The sequence below is a fragment of the Ixodes scapularis genome, unplaced genomic scaffold (assembly GCF_016920785.2).
Source record: "Ixodes scapularis isolate PalLabHiFi unplaced genomic scaffold, ASM1692078v2 PGA_scaffold13__105_contigs__length_92229423, whole genome shotgun sequence".
NCBI lineage: Eukaryota > Metazoa > Arthropoda > Arachnida > Ixodida > Ixodidae > Ixodes > Ixodes scapularis.
In genome coordinates this window covers 22557351-22574445 of record NW_024609839.1, presented here as the reverse complement: position 1 = coordinate 22574445, position 17095 = coordinate 22557351, and the positions used below count along the sequence as shown (strand labels likewise).

The 17095-nt window shown below is 43.0% G+C and overlaps 1 protein-coding gene across 1 annotated transcript in view; it reads left to right on the top strand.

Moving 5' to 3' along the window:
• Positions 1–380: 380 nt before the first annotated feature.
• LOC120844441 (neprilysin-2-like) overlaps positions 381–17095 on the top strand; it is an 85625-nt gene continuing 68910 nt past the window's right edge. Inside the window, exons 1-5 of the mRNA XM_042289729.1 lie at positions 381–453; positions 8948–8989; positions 10050–10211; positions 14173–14259; positions 16544–16740. Coding sequence (XP_042145663.1) covers positions 381–453; positions 8948–8989; positions 10050–10211; positions 14173–14259; positions 16544–16740 — 561 coding nt within the window. The remainder of the gene's footprint in view (positions 454–8947; positions 8990–10049; positions 10212–14172; positions 14260–16543; positions 16741–17095) is intronic.

The following is a 17095-nucleotide window of genomic DNA, read 5'->3' as shown; positions in this document are numbered from 1 at the left end:
CATCTTTCTACAAATGTGAACACTGAGGCACACTTCGCTATATATGTACGGATGTAAGATAGACAGAACACATTTCCTTGCTCTTTTGGTTAGTATCCATACTGTAGCGTTTCTGCTAACTCTTAATAACTTAAGAACTTATAGAAATATTGCACATTTCTTATTTGGATGCATTTATTTAAATGAAGCACGTTACTTTTGATAAACGCATGAACTTAAGTTAGTTCAAATATTATTTAATTTTTCTTACGAAATGTTTTTACTGCTTATAGGTCATCGATGCAATTGTTTTTTATATTTCTTGAATTGTTCTAAATATCTCTTTTGTATTTTCAGTCCTCTTTGCTACTGCGAACATACGCGTAGTTGTGGAAGCCACGATGCAAGCGAATCATCTTTGGTGGCTGTTTGCAGCGCTGCAAGTCGGGTGGAGCGTTGTCGTACCTCCGAAGGGTAAGAAAACAAAGGGTTTTACATGCATCAAGCGCATGTAAAGCGCTTGATGCACTTATGATGCAAATAATTATATCTAAAAAAAGAATATCTTCACCATGTACTTATTACAGAAAAGGAACCATGTTAACCTCGGGAAACTATGGTAATGAACCCTGTAACAAACAATCAAACTCGTACAAATTCGGAGATATCCCTGCTGGCAATAAAGTTCGAATCGTAGGCTTTTTTTTGTAGAAACTATATAAATGTCATAATTTGAGATGAACATGTTCTTATCATCAAATATTTATGCAATGTCCTCTCTCAGGTCTGAGAAACAGCTAACTTTATGACCTCCTACCTTACTGCACTCAATTTTGTTTAATTTACCGCTATTGATATAAATTTAGAGGAAGAGATTATACAAATCAGATGAAGTTGGTTCATTTGGATTGATTTGATTTAAGTTAGATTTATTTAATTTACGTCAGCATTATGTGTTTCATGTGAGATATATTTATTTTTACCACTGCCGGGTATGTTCAGACAAGGAAAATCATAGGGCTGTCAGACCTATTTTTCAAATAAAGTTTTGTATGAGGCCGGAAAGCATGGGCACAAACAAAAAAAAACCTTACTGTTTAAAAATGCTGCTTTCTTTTAAAAAAAAAAAAAAAAAACGCGCCTGAAAGTAGGCGGAACAACAGTTTCTCTAATTCCGCGTAGACAAACCTTCGATGCCCCCCCAGGAATAAAAAATAAATCTTTCAGCGACGTAAACATTTTCATATATAAAGCACGCCAACGGGCATAATTGAAGTACATAAAAACCTGTTATTTTTTATTGAAAATGTGAAAATTTTGTGCTACCCGGCCCGATCCCGGCCAGCAGGCCGGGCCGGGCTTGCGCCTTCGGGCTGGCCTGGGCCCGTGCATTCCTCTACTCTAGACGTCACTATGCTCTGTTTTCTCTTGCAATGGACTGTAGCGGATGTCACGAGCCGCCTCAGCCAATAAAGCGTATCGAGTGACGTCACTGCGGCCTCTCGAAAGTCATGTGACACTCACACGGCATTGTGTTGCTTTTATTGGTTGTAGCCTCCTCCGCGGTTCATGGTAAGGTAAGACGGTGCATAAAATTACAGTACACTTAAGTCTGCTTACGTGTAGGAATGAAAGAGCATTCCTATAGGCAGGGCATTCCTACAAGCAGCGCGCTTACTCTTCCCCGGGCAGCGCGCTCGCTCTTCCGCGGGTGAGGACAGCGGGCAGCGCGCCCCGCTCCTCCACGGCGCGACATGGCTGAAAGCAGAGCGTAAAAGCCCGTTCACACTCTTGCGTCCGAGTAAGACCGAGAAAGACCAGACCGGTTTTTAAGCCTTTTTCGACCTCTTAGGACCGGATGCGCTGCATCGCGTCCGGTCCTAAGAAGTGCAAACGGCACCATCGCGAGCAGGCTGCATGGGTTTGAGTTTTGCCGCTGTCTTTTGTTTCTGTCTGTCACTCTAGTAGGACACGGGCATTATCAACTGGCGACAAAACACAACATTTAGGGAGACCGAATGCAAGCCGGTGCTATTTCAGAATCTTGGGCTTTCACCCTTTTTGAGAAACATGATATCAAGTCGGATATTTCAATGCGCTCTTCGGCTGATTTTTCTTTTGCTGTTTAGAGCGATTGGGGTAGGTAACTTCACGTAAATATTTCGAACGTGATTAAATATTACTTCTGAAATGTGAACGTTATGTTCGGACGAAAAGCCAGTCTCTCATGAATTAGGTATTCACCGCAGTGCTCCCACTCATTACAATAGAAATAACTGTTATAATCCGACAACATTAATAATTAGCAAGAACATTATGAAAACTATTTTACAATTTCAGATCATCGTAAAATAAAAGATCAATTTTTGATTGCTAGTTTATTGATGCCAGGAGGAGAATAATGGAAATTATTGTAAACGTTTAAGCGAGAAGGAATCCACCTATTTGGCAAATAGATGCAAGGAAACCAAAAAAAAAATGAAATGTTGAGAAGAAAAAAAAAAAGAAATACACCCAACACATTACACATTTTTCTGGGTTACTGCAGTCGTATGGCAAATCTTGTACCTTTTTGTATTTTTAAATGGTCCTTCTTTGACCTGCGCTTTTTCTAAAAAAATTGCGTGAGGGGCTTCCGATATATGTTTTTCTACATATGTAATACAAAGTTTAGACACTACAGTATTTTTTTATATTATTAGAAAGGGGCTCTAATAAATAATGAAATAATAACGAATTGTTTATATCCGAGTATACACTTAACTTGGATACTATCAGTAGTGGCAATACATAAAAAAATTTATTAGACCGAGGAACCTGCAATTTACACGTCATCATGTTAATATATTGGAAAAATGATAGGGTTATATGATGGAATGGAATAGTAGAATGAAATAGCGTTGAACAATTGAATCATTCAACGAAGAAAGTTTCGGCTTTATGCTCATATTTGTATATAAAATGCACGAGCTCCTATGGGAGCGCTGCCGCAAGCCGCTAATAGATGGAGCAAGCGTACGATGCCACAAATATCTGGGATACAGGGGATTCCGCGTGAGTTTAGCCAAGTTTGAACTATATTTTGCCGCATCTTATGAAAACAAAACCAAAAAATTAAGTGTGTTTATTATATGGAGGAAGTCAGGCTATTTTGTTTTGTACTTAGCCCAATGAAATAATCGATTAAGTTAATAATGAACTTTCGAAATGTTTAATAAGAAGTAAAAGTCCAAAAGACAAAGTTGTACAGCGTCCTCAGATACATCCAATTCAGTGTTTCTTTTTTTTCTTTAAGAAACCACTAACACGGTTTGTTTTTGCCGGCTTCGTAAAAAAACACTTGAATTACGAAGAAAAAAAAAATGTAACTGCGCGCTGGTGCGCCTTGCATTTTAGCGCCCTCAAACATGCCTTTAACAAATTAAACCGGTCTGGCGACCGGGCGCGCTGCCGCTGCGGCTGCTAAAATAAAACCAGAAACAAGGCACTGACAGTCAATGTGAATGGTGTATACAGACAACATGGAATGAAAGACAGTGGTCTGGGGGACAATGACACGAGGCATAGATATACATAACAAAGCGACAGCCTCCCCCCCCCCCCCCGCCTCCTCTCTCCCGAAATAACATCACCCAGCAATACCAGGAATAAGTACATTCGATTCGGTGAGAGGGTTCTGAAATAGTTATTTTCGAGTTCGGAGGAGTGCGGGTGTCGTGCACTAACGGCGTAGAACCAGTGCAGCCACCGCGCTTGTATTGGCGCTGTGATCGGCTTCCAGAACGGAAGTGCAGGGTGTCGTCTGCATCTGTTTGTTCTTGTTTCTGCTCGCCACGTCTCATGCTACATTTGATTCTTCGCGGTTTCATGCGAACATTCGCATTTGCTTCGTTCGGAGGTACATAAACGAAATCGTTTCTGTGTATGTTTAGCCATTTGAGTGTACTAAAAACGTTTTCTGCATGAAATGCCTTTCTGTCTGCATCTTTAAGGGTACCGTCTGCTTTCTATCGTTCATAAGTGTTCGCGTCTTTCGAAAGCATACGCCACGATAAGATTTACATTCACTAGACAATAGATTAATTCCAAATCTCTTAAGTTTCGCGTTTTGATGTTCGTGGTAGCAGGATGATTTTGTGTCGGGAGTTACTGGTGGTAGCAGGCGGTAGGGGTCACTTCAAAGACCAACGTCTGCCGAGAGCGTCTAATTGGCCAAAAAAGTTATCGACCGTCATTTTGGCGTCAAGTTTGTCATGTCGAGCGCTAAGAGCACGCCATAACATGATGCCTTTTGCGCTGTTTGATACGCCCTTCGGCTCATAACATTGGCCGCGCTCGGACCTAAGGTAAAGCGAAGTATAGCGAGTAAGTGTAGCTCCACTGCGTAAAGAAACAAGAAATCGCGGTTGCTTTGGATAGAGACGACCGGTTCACACGCCGAAGGCAGAGAAGCCAGGATTGTCTTTAAACAATGAGAAAAAAAATGGGACGGACGCATACTGCATTGTTAAGGCTAGCAGAGATAACGGCATTAAAAAATTACTTTGCTCGCAAAGGCGAGACATAGGCGCCAGTGCCAGAGCCATTTCCTCTTTGGTGCGTCCCAAGTGAAAATAGGTTATTTTCGCACTAGGAGACACTTATGACTTTTTTAATGAAGAGAAATCAGTCATGGTCGACGCCCTTGGGCTGCGAACAGAAACTGAAGGCAGCCCGCAAAGATCTTTCACTGCTGGCACCCTGGAACGCGACGCAGGCCAATGGCGATATTGAATAATTATGGGGTATTGAGGCAGACCGGTACGTTCACAAAGTGGCTGTGAAGCAATGATTAGGTGTTCACGGTGGCTAACCCGCATGCTAGCATGCGTGACGTGAGCGCAGAGACCGGAGTGCCTACGTCATCAACGTGGAGAATATTGAAATGTGGCAACCTTCCCTCCTCCGAGGCCCAGTTGCACCAAAACTTTGTGACCGGGTATCTCAAGTGTAAACTCGACTTTTGAAACTGCATATTGATCAAAGCAGCCGAGGATTCCTACTTTTTGAACGAAATGGTGTGGACTGACGAATCGAACTTATCCGCAACGAACATTAATAGAGTGACACCAATCCCCATTGGCTTGCGAAGGTTCGCCTCCAGTACTAGTGTCCAATGTTTGGCGCGGCAAGTACAACGGCACGCTCATGGGCCCAGTATGTTTGGACGCGATTTGTACTGGGCAGAGATAGATAGATAGATAGATGATAGATAGATGGGGCTTATTTGTGTGCCTGCAAACAGCCAAGTGGCCTGAGCAGCAGAGCACTGTCATGTACACAGATACATAAAAGTATGAGCTAAAAACACAATCAGGCGAAAATGTCTGTTTCACCAAAAAAGGCATCGTGAGTCTGTTGCAGACGTGTCATTGGGCAAGTGGCCCGCACATCAGGGTAAAACGTGTCTCTGCATTTTGATGTCCTCCCTGACGGTACCCGGAACCTCAGCGACATCAGCAGCTGGGCACAATCAAGAGAACCATGCGCAATTTGACGCAGGAAATGCATGTCTCTTGCAATTCGTCTATCGTGCAGAGGCACTAGACCGAGGTCAGTGAGCAGGGAATGGTAATTGTAGAAACGGCGGCGGCCAGATATATCGGTCGTATAAGATTCTTATAAACTTAAGCTGTACGTTTTCAATAAGATTACTATGTAACATCGTTACAGAGTTCCAAACCACAGACGCAAACTCGAGGCGTGATCTAACCAATGCACAATATAGACATAAAAGACACTCAAAGCGACGAAATTTTTTGTCATCCGCGAAATTACACCCAGTTGGCGAAGTCCTCGGCCAACAATGCGAGAGACGTGGAGGTGAAAATACAATCTCGAGTCCACAAAGACACCAACTGTGGTTGGAGGCCTCTGCGTCTGCCACTCCGGGTCGGATGAGCGGTGCACGACCGTGCGTTGATGACGACCAGGAGACTGTTGTCGAGCACGGAACTTCGATAGCGGTACGCCAGCACGCGATGCACTTGTGCCAGCGATAACAGCTGATGCGAAGCTACCCGTGGATGCGTGAGTAAAAACATGAAAGGGCCAGTCGATGACTTCTGCTTTGATGTCCCACTGACATGCTGATACCACATATCAGCATGACAATAGGACATCACAGCTGCAGGGCTCCCGCCAACAGCTGCAGTCAAGCACAACCACGGCTGGACCGTGCCTTCCCCGGACATTGAATCGGGCGCAACGAGCCGTGTCCTGGCCAGCAGGATCAGCCGATCTTACCCCTCGATTTTGTTATGTGGGGCTATAATAAAACCTGATCACACTAGCGGCAAAGGCATTGCCGGTGGCCGCATTGGCCTCCGTTTTCCTCGCATTATTGTCCTGTGACAGCACTGGCCCTCGCGTTCTTGAGATCGCGCGCGCGTATCCGCCGGAACTCCCGCGCTTTCGTCGTCTGCTCTTACTTTCTTCCGTTTCGGCTCCCATCTTTCGCATATATCAGCATCGAAACAGCACTCGCTGCTTACATGGCAGGTGTCGATGATCACGTGTTGATCAGCGCGAATACGATCATCTTAGCTTGCTTGTTAATCTTGAAACTTTGCCGCGCTCTCAACGGTAGGAGACGCAGATTCTGAGTCCGGCCGTGTTGGTGCTACCGAAACACCGAAGGACAGGTCAGTGCTTTGCTGCCCCGGCTGCGCGCCGGAGACGAAGTCTACTTTCTAGAGTGTCACCAAATCAACACGACATCCCTTACAATGCAGCGACATGCGACAAGTGCCAAGGAGAAACTCATCTGTTATTCCGAATTCGTCTTTGACCATTTTCAAGCAGTTGTCCTTAGCGTTCTTATCTATTTAGCCAGGCACGTCTTGTCATAAAAAAGGGAAACGTCACACAGTTTCGAGGAACCGCTCCGTTGGAAAACATATTGGGGAAAATAAGGATTGCAGAAGAAACGAAATGTCACTACGCTCTTTTACAGCGTTGAAGACGCGTAGAGAAGAGGCTTGGGCTTTGTCATGGCATTGCAACGTCACTATCCACTCCGCCTCGCACAGAATCCTTTCTTTTGCGGCAATAAACGGCGAGCCCTCAACCGCGTTCAGGCCGGTTGCTTGGATGGCAACGAGGGTCGAGCCGCTAAGGTTGAAAACTGGTTTTGGCCGGCAGCCCGCGGCAGCAAGCGGCGGTTGGCAAGCCTCTGCGAGGCTAGTGTGGTCACGGCAGAAACCAGAACGCCAGATGCTTTGAAGGCCAAGGTAATGGAAGTCTGTGGTGGAGTTTCGAAGATATCGCTGAAGTGCGCGACAGCAAATGGATTGACAAGATGAAACTACTGCGTTGCCTCACAGGATGACTTGCCTGAACACGTCTTGTGAAGAGAAAAAGTTTTTGAGCGAAATGTTGAACCCACGAATTAACTACTATTCCGCCTGGTACGACGCTCAACTCTCCGCCATCTAAACATCGAAGAATAACCAATCTTTTTTTCTAGCTTCAACACTGTGCTTTTTGCTATAACAAGCGGCAGTGCGATTTATTTACACACGCGAACTTTGAAATAACTCAGTGTCGCGTATCTCGCGGCCAGCGTCACAATCATGGCCTTGTTTTTGGATTTGTTTTCGCAGCGGCAGCGGCAGCGCGCCCGGCCAGCAGGCAGGCTTAATGCATTCAAGCCACGTTTGAGAGCCCTAGAATTCGCAACTTTCAGCGATGGTGGTACCGCGGTGTGAGAATCGCGCTCCCTAGCTTGTGGATGATTGGCTCCACAAAAAAGATGCTCGCTTACACCTTCCTGACGTGAAATAAAAAAATGAACTAGGGCTCTAATATTGCTCGTACATAGCAAAACTAGAATTACTCACGCCTTGCAGATCCAGCCTCGTACTGCTGTTCTACGACGATCATCCAGATGACAGACATTTTTATAGGCACCAGTGCGCTCCCTATAGGCCGTGAAAGTTGCGAATACAAGGCGCGCGAGAGCGCAGTAGCTTGTTTTCCCGTAATTTACGGGCTGTACAGGAAGACTTGAAAAACAGATAACGTTAGGAGTTTCTTGACAAAAACCACTGAATGGAATATTTCTAAAAGCGCTGCACAACTTTGTCATGGGGACGTTTGCTCTGATTTGAATATTTTAAAATGTCATTAACTCATCTTAATTAAGTATTTCATTGGAAAAACAACAAAGAATAGGCTCACTTGCGCCAAAGAACAAAGAAACCTTATTTTTTTGGTTTCGTCATTCTCAAATGCAATAAAATATTTCTAAACCTTAGCTAAAGCTACGTGGAACACCCTACCCTACATATTTCTTAGCACGATGCATTGATAATGCATTCCCTTTAACTGCAACAAACTGAAGCCGGAGATAACATCGCGAATTGTGATATGTCCCCACTCTTGCATGCCCATGTAGAGCCAAATGAATAGGAGGGCCGTCTGTCCGTGCGTCCTTGTATCTTTCAGCCCTGTGGCGAGTACCCCTGAAACAAATTATTCTGTGATTCCTTGCCCTTTTCACACTTGGTATGCTACTGATGTGGCCTTGAAGAGCACGCTAACCTCTTAAAAAATTTTGTGGTTGGTGTATGTATTTTCATCTGCAACTGGACTAACATCGACAAAGCTATAGAGTGGTATTAAGAAGACAAACCATTACAGCTTCTCTCCAGCTCAAAGTTTAAGGGTTTCTTTGACCACACTATGAACAGCCGATGTTATAAAGAGTTGTAGTTTACGTCCCTCGGTGCAAGATTGCTCTTGTATTTGTTGTGCTTCACATTTAAAAATTTTCAGTGGTTCGGCGTGAATTTTTTTATTTGATTAAATATGAACATCCTCCTGTTTGGGCTCCTGTGTTTTCCGCCTTCATGTTTGAAAAAATAACAATTATGATTCTAAGCATGACTGACATATTTCGACTTTCCGTTTTTTCTTTCTCTCACAGATCATAAGAATGTTTGCACTACGGAAGAGTGCAGAGAAACTGGTAAAGACTTTTCTAAATCGTAGTATTTTTATATAAAAATTAATTTACACTGCGTTAAAGTGAGAACGCATTTGTTATAATTTGAAGACTTTAAAGGTATCGCTTCTGAAAAGAGTAAATAAACACACCAATCGTCCATCGGGCTCGCGCAGACTTTATTGTTTACAAAGAAATATATAGAAATTAGCTCCAACATTAACCTTCAAAATCCTTTAACGAATGAAATGCATCAGAAAAAAAATACCTAATAAATACTAAAAATACCTTTTGGGAAACGATAAAGCCCACCGTGTTTGTATTTTCATACAAAACCTATTTTATACCCGACGTATTTTTTACGTAACGTATTTTGTAGGTATTTCTTATAGCCTACATGACCCTTTTTAATAACACTGCACATTGCAAAAGGGGGAGAATCAGCATGTGTTAATTGTAGCGCAGTGCAATCTTTAACTTCTAAAGATTGATTGAAACTGCAAGATATTTCGCATATTACAGTGAGAAAGTTCGAGAGATTGAGTCTCGACTTCTGATAGGAATGAATTGAATGTGTTGCTTTAAGACAGGAGAAACCGCTACCAGGAGAACAAAAATGCGTACCATTACGATCCATATGACATGAATTACCCGATTTGGCATTTGCTGTCTCTTCGGTTTCAACAAGTTTTATTATTTCTAAATGTCTTAAATCTTTCAAATTATGCGATCTTACCATCGCATTCCACTCCCTTCTCAGACCAGAGCTATCTTCAAATCTCTGGCGTAGGTAAATGACCACCAAGGGATGTTTCAGCTCATAGTATACGCGATAAAGAAGTTTGCATATATGTGATAGTTTTGAAAACATATATCCTTACGGGCAGAATATCGTGTATGTAATATTCGAAAAGTGAAAGGTAAAGGATGAAGACGAATTACCTACGTGCTTTCTAGGAGTGTTCGAGCTATGCATACATATTGTGTCTGATACCTCAAATAAGTTTTTAATATTATATGTCAATGCAGTTGCGAGAATAGAAAAAAAGCAGATGCTTGAATACCTCTATTTTCCGATTTTCAGCAACACGAATTAAAAATGGCATGAAATCTGACATCAACCCATGCGATGACTTTTATGAATTCGCCTGTGGTAATTACATCTCAAAAACAGCGATTCCACCACAGAGGACTGCAGTCAACAGATTTATTCAAACCATGATGAAGTTGGAAACGGAAATGGAACGTAAGCAGAACAAAGAGTATTATCATATATTATTGCATTGTATTTCCACTTCAAGCATTCTCATAAATAATGTTTTCACGCTCGCTCCAATGCCTACGTTTGCTTTCTTTACGTTGTAACATCTCTGTATATTATGCCTTTACGTCCCTCTGAGACAAGTAATGATGCTGCGGATATCCAAATCCTCAAGCTAAATGATAGAGCGGGCAGTCTGAGGTAAATCGCAATTATTTTGCGATGTAGCGTAACCTTTGATAACACTAATTGTAAAAAAATCACCGATCAGGCTTATGCAAGTGTGATTGATGCTGCACACCTTTGACACGGCCCCCATTATATACGGCAACCTTAAGAGCAAGCCATTCGGGTACGCAGACCTATTCTATATAAAGGTACATCGCATGTACCCGGAACGTCTAAAGGTACGTCGGACGCATCTGGACCCCAGAGCCTTGAGATACATGTCGTACGTGCGCGGTACCGAGAGATGCGTCGGACGTAGCCGCGATGGGGAAGAGTCGTATCATAGCTGGTCATAGCGTGCCTTACTGAGACCCCACTGGCAATTTTCATTCCATCTTTATTCTCATTGCTACCGTAATTAGTTCATTCTAAGTATTCCTTTTTTTACATACCCGTCATATTCAAGAAAAAAGGGGGGGGGGGTGGGGGTGTTTACATTCAAGAGTTGCTCCGATCTTTCAAAATTTGTGCGAGAAATATTATTTTAATGTAGAAAATTCATAAGCTAAATGCCACAGATGAAATAAAACTAACCCCGAAGAGAATTAGCCCGCTTGCCATCAATTCACATATCGCAGCACGGTCAACCAATTGCTCTCACCACGACTCCACGAGTCTTTGGTCCCGTTAGCTGTATACAAACTCACGGACTTTCTTCTCGAGTTTCGGATTGCGACTTTCGCATTATTGCGCGTTCCCGCACACGTTTTACGGGTCGCGGCGCCCTTGAATACCAACTCCCGCTGTCTTCTTTACCATATCACACAATATCGCAGATGCTCTGCAGTGCCGCAGTTTCTGTTGCCTTTTGCGTACGTGTTCACTGTTCGTTCTAACTTCACTGTGTACACTCTTCGCACTCTGGGGGTACAGCAAAGTTCTGAACGCCTGAACAAATGGCCTGAACCTCTTAAAAAAATAGAAGCGCGCTTGCAAGTCAGACGACGGAGTCGAACGAACGGCGACGAAACAGAAACCGAACCCACAACGTCTTACTTGTCCCTATAATCTAACGGGCCTGCGCGGTACCGCAAGTGCCGTTGCGTGTCGCCATCTACCAACTGATGACGAAACTGAGTGCTAGGGTCCAAAGGTGGTGTGCTGCCGGCGCGTTAAGGTGGGCACAAAACTAAAAGCGTGAATAAAACGTACAACGAGAAGCGGAAAGGAAACAAGCGACGTTTCGGACGCTCAGCCTTGACGGAGAGCAGACATCGCATGTCCCCGATTCCCAATTTCTTGTACAGAATTAAGATGCTTACAATATGTTCGACGTACCTTTAGACTTCTCGTTCCCCGTAAGTCCAACGTACCTTTAGAAGTTCCGGGTACATCCGACGTATTTTTAGACTCCGCGTTCCGGATCGGATACGTCCGACGTACCTTTAGGCACAGCGTTCTGCATTAGCTCCAAGTAAGTACATTCTGAAATGAATCGACCCAGGGCATGGCAATAACAAGTTTGTGTCAGATTCTGCGGCAAAAACAAAACAAAAACATTTCCTCCCGAAAATGTATGTCGACAACAGCGTCTGCTTGATGCACTGTATACGTAAGAGATCACGCATACATATAAGACACACTTGGTATTGGTTCCTAATGTAATTTCTAAACGCAAACAATGTAACACACAAGCACGAGAGGGGATGTGATGACGGTGTTCTTTGCTCGTTTTCTTTTTCGTGTGTGTTAAACACACGATAGTAGGGGAGAATAGATTATGCCGTTGCCAAAACACACGAAGAGTCTGGGTCCGTCCAAGGGTAGATCAAAATAACCCCGCAATCCCGTTACCCCGAAGAACATTATGGGATAACCAAGACGTCTCCTGGAATTTTCCTCAAAGGAATATTATTAGACTTCCAAGCATAGAACTTGCACTGCAGAAGGTCCACACGTTTAAGCTTGGGATCGTGTCTTAAAAGAAAATAATAAAAGTTTTAAATCAGTGAAGAATGACCACGCCAATGTTTCACAGGTTACGTCTAAACACGAGTGCCACGGACCCTACTGGCGTTGTTTGGCTAAGATTGTGGAAGTTCCATGGGGATAAGAGGGCGTCCGGTGCGGAGGCAGATCGAAAAACCGCCCCCCCCCCCTTCCCCCGAACAGACACCATTAACAGCTACGGAGGATTTGAATGCTCATTGCGGCCGCAACTCTCGAAAATTAGAAAACATACCTAGTAGTAACGGCGGGACACCCGGGGTTTTTATTTATATTATAACATGCAATGAGCGCGAAACACTTTCCAACTTTCCCGAGAGCCTGGTGGGCGGTAGGGTGGCATAAACACTAGGCGACACGTCACAGCAGTTTCAGGTTTGAATGAACAGCACCCACAAACGGCCTGCTCCGTCCGTCTTTCTATGTTGGTGGCCACAGCGTGATCAGGTCGGCACTAGAGTCACCGGATCTTGGAAAAGTACCGCCAAGATCCCGCGCATGTTGGCCATTCTTTGTGAGCCGTTGCGAATTTCCGGTCACAGGTTGCTTTATAAAGACATTTCGCCTATACGAATATTTGTCCATTCACACCCCGGCGAATCAAGCGGACGTCTTCGCTGCACCCCGTCATGGGCTGTCTGTGCTTGTTGGCCTTAAAAAATAATTTTCCTGCAATAAATTACGTTGTAAGAGATCTGTCATAAAAAATAATTGGTAAGCGGATTGGATACACAGTGTCAAGTACGCTTATACTGGCGAGGAGCGCTTCCAGTACGAGGAAGCTCCGTGGCGATTTTGGTGCGCTGGTTAGTACGACTTTTTTCAAGCTTCGAGGATATCAAAAGGTCGAAATGACGCTTGCCATGTCAATAGAGAGCAATCAGCCAATCAGATTGCGACGTTTGGGTCTTCCGTATGTTAGTATGTGTTTATGTCCGGCTAGGAGGTAGGGAAGGCAATGAGAGTACTTTTCCAGAATTGAGTGATTTTAAGCAGCACCATTGTGTTCAAACATGAGAACAGTTTGATCAATTCGAAGAGAAGATTTGCTTAACAAGAGGTAGACAAGGTACCATAAGCCGCAGAGAAAATGTATCTAGATCAGCCCTTTGTTAACGGAATGATATAAGGACGGCGTGTATATGGTAGTTAGAAATAATATTAAAATATATTTAAACCATCCTCCTTTCTTCAGCATTGGAGTGCTGAATTTCTTCCAGTCACAGACCTCTAGCATTTGGCAGCATGATATACACTGTACAAACTAGAAGTCCGAGCTAGGGTTTTTCCAGCCGTCAAGACTTTTTTAGCCTGTGTTTACGAAGATTCTGAAGGACTTAGATATTCCATTTCACCCAGAGTAAAAAAATATCACCTCTTTTTTTTAAGTAAGTGCCAGCGTGAGTTGTCGTAGAGGTTTTGGGCAAAGCTTCAGCCATCGAACAGATTTGCGTTAGTTTTGTTGACTGCGAGAGAGCACAACGCGAATATGACATGAAGGTTCCTCCAGTTTTCTGATATAAAATTTCAGTTTTTCATTCATACCGACAAAAGTGAAGAGTATATTTATTCAATAAGTAAATTATTTGCATCGCTTTTTGATTATCTAAGGTGTGTTCTTTATTAGATAACTCATGGGGGGGGGGCGCAATTATCTCTACGCCTCACCCTGTCAAGCGGTTTTGAGAAGGTGCTTTGTATTCTGCAACAATTAACTCAATGACATATCTCGTGCAACTGCTAACCTACAGCTTTGTTTTATTGCGTTTAGGTGTTATCAATACCTACACACCACCAGCCGGGGCGCAAACGCCTCGGACAAAAATGCATTACATCTTCAAATCTTGCAAAAAACCGGGTACGTGATTATTCATATATTTCTCTAATTGAGGTGCACAAAACGTGTTGTGAAATATTCGTTTCGTTAAAAAAAAGAAACTGACGAAATCTGTCTTTGCATTGTACAAGAAAAGTTTTCAGTTGTTTAACTTTCGGACTGTATGATTCTATGCCGAGATTAAGGGCTGTTGGGCTGATCCTACTTTAAATTTTTGCTTGGCGTGCTTTTATTCTAAATTTCACAGGCTTGAATGTAAAGGTTCGGGAGCTCTCTACCTGGTTAAGCAGTCACGAAGAACGATAAATGCGAACTCTAATCACATTTTTAATTTGAATTCAAACGTTCAGAAACCAGTTCGGTCTCTTTCTGTAAAAATTTCCAGTTGAACTTAATAGGACAAAATACGGACACAAAAAGTGATACATTCAGATTGCTGGTAGATGTATCCTTCTCAGCTGAACACTTCCAAACGAAATTCACCGAAATTGCTGAGCTGAAACCTGTAACACGGTCCGTTTTTTATGGGTGAGTCCTTTAAAAGGACACTCGCGGCCTATGCACATGCATAAATGCATAAATTTTTGATGATGTCATGTAGTTACTGGGCAGTATGCCTGAATAACTGTTCACGTTTCTTCTTGTTCTTTGATTGAACTGTGATCTAAAGAAGAAGTGCGTTCTCCAACTACTTTGACAAGATAGCGTTAAGGAGATTATGCCGCAGAAAAGCCGGCGTCGGTGGCTTAAGATCCAAGATTGGTCGATAGGCTCATGACGTCACAGCCACGTGACCTCGCGCGGAAACTTAAAACAACCGACAACGCTCACGTGAATCGTGACGCCACGCGTGGAATGCAAGTGATTAAAAACATGACATGTAATGCGAATTAAAGGTCGCCGCATATCTCAAATGATTTCACTTTCTAAACCAATTAATTTTCCTTAAAAAAACAAAAAAAAACCTTGAAGAATTTTAGGCTGGATTCAAAACCACGCTACTCGGTTAAGCGCCAGACACGCCACAGTCTAGGCGAGCACGTTGCTGTTGCTATTGTGTGTCCGGATTTTACAGGGTTTGCTGTGCTATCGCACTTGCTTCTACATCCTTCTTCAGGTCATTGTGCTCGTGTTGGAGAAGCGAGGTCGCTGGAAAGTTTTTACTTCCGGCAACGTAGAAATCGGAACAATTCAATTATGATATACGGTAGACGTCACTTTGAGTTGTTTTTTATGGGGGTCGATCTGTATTAAAATTCCAGAAAGACACCAGTTTAAAAGCAGACAAAAAACAAACTGCTCATCAACGGCCAGAGCCAGGGGCACCCCAGAAGAAAAAGGCAGAGTAGGCCTCGAAACGTTGGGTTCTTATTTGGGGTTTGGTTGGACGTTATGCTTGAATACCTGATATTATTTAGTATGCCTGTCACTGCCTGCACAAATTCATTGGCTTCATGAATTTTACCAGACGATTTTTAGCTATGGCTGCTTAATGTTAGATTATGTGAGCATCAGATATATGTGTTGTGTTTAATACACCGACGAATAATTATTAACTTTACGTAGTGAATTTACACCTGTCCATCATCATCATTTTATTTCTAGCAAAACATTCTGGATATTTTATAGGGTAGTGTCAGCCACGCTCTTTGTAAGGGAGATGTAGTATAGCATTTCTATGTCATGTGAAATGCCTAAGTAGCCTAATCTATTTATTTTACAATTATTGTTGAAGTATGTAGGGGATTCCCCTTGGTGCTGCGCGCCTCGGAGTATGACAGAAAGCACCGCTTCAACCACACGTAGTCATTTATCGACTGTCATCGGCCCGCGCCCGGCCCATAAACTTGCGCACATACTTCGGCGCCGGCCTTTTATTAGCGCTGGAGCGCCGCTCGTATAAACAATTGCGGTTGGCCGGCGTGCGGTGTAAATGGGTAGACGATTTAACATCCGGGCAATCTTGTCAAACTCTTTGCACCAACGGGTTGCTCGCAAGTATTACACTCAAGACTAGAGGCAACTTCGGTACAATAATGCCTCTATAACGCATAAAAGTAGTCGCGGAAACCTAAATTACTAAGGCCATTTTTGTTTTCTTTTTTCGAGAACCAACAAACTTGCCTCCGTTTCGTCTTCTGGGTGAACTATACATTTATTTCTTACTCGGTTACACTGGCATCCACATTACAGAATTTGATTTAAATGCACGATGTACAGACACGTGGCCTAACAATATGACACTAGCAATATTCAAAAGTTAACCTAAATGGTCACTGTGGTGTCATATGGATGTTTCTTGCAGATACAACGGATGTGAATGAGATCAAGAACCTTAAAGCAGTTCTTAAAGACAGTGGTTTCGCATCGTGGCCCAAGGTTGTTTCGACCGCCTCCCCACCTAAAAATCAATATTATGTGATTAATGAACAAGGTTGGAATGGACTCTTTGGAATTACTGTGGAAGTAAATTATTTCAACCCCAGTACCCATACAATATTCGTAAGTAACTGCGTCCTCTTGAATTTCATTTGAGTGACAAATAATATTGTCACGCCAAAACTGCAGCTTGGGCGAGTTCTTTGGGCATATTGCTTACTTTACAGGGCGCAAATATCCCGCATACACAAGTATTTTTACAAACACAGAACATACCCACTGCGTTGAACTCAGAACTCTATTTTTTAATTTATCTTTCGTTGTCTTTTTTGTCTGTTAAACCAATACACACAAATTGTCCACAAACATCTCTTTGTGGCCAATATATATAAAAAAACATCACACAACGTTTTCCCAACTATCTTCGTGTGCCCAGGTAAACTAATGTTTTTTTTTGACAACGTGAGAGATAGAGAAC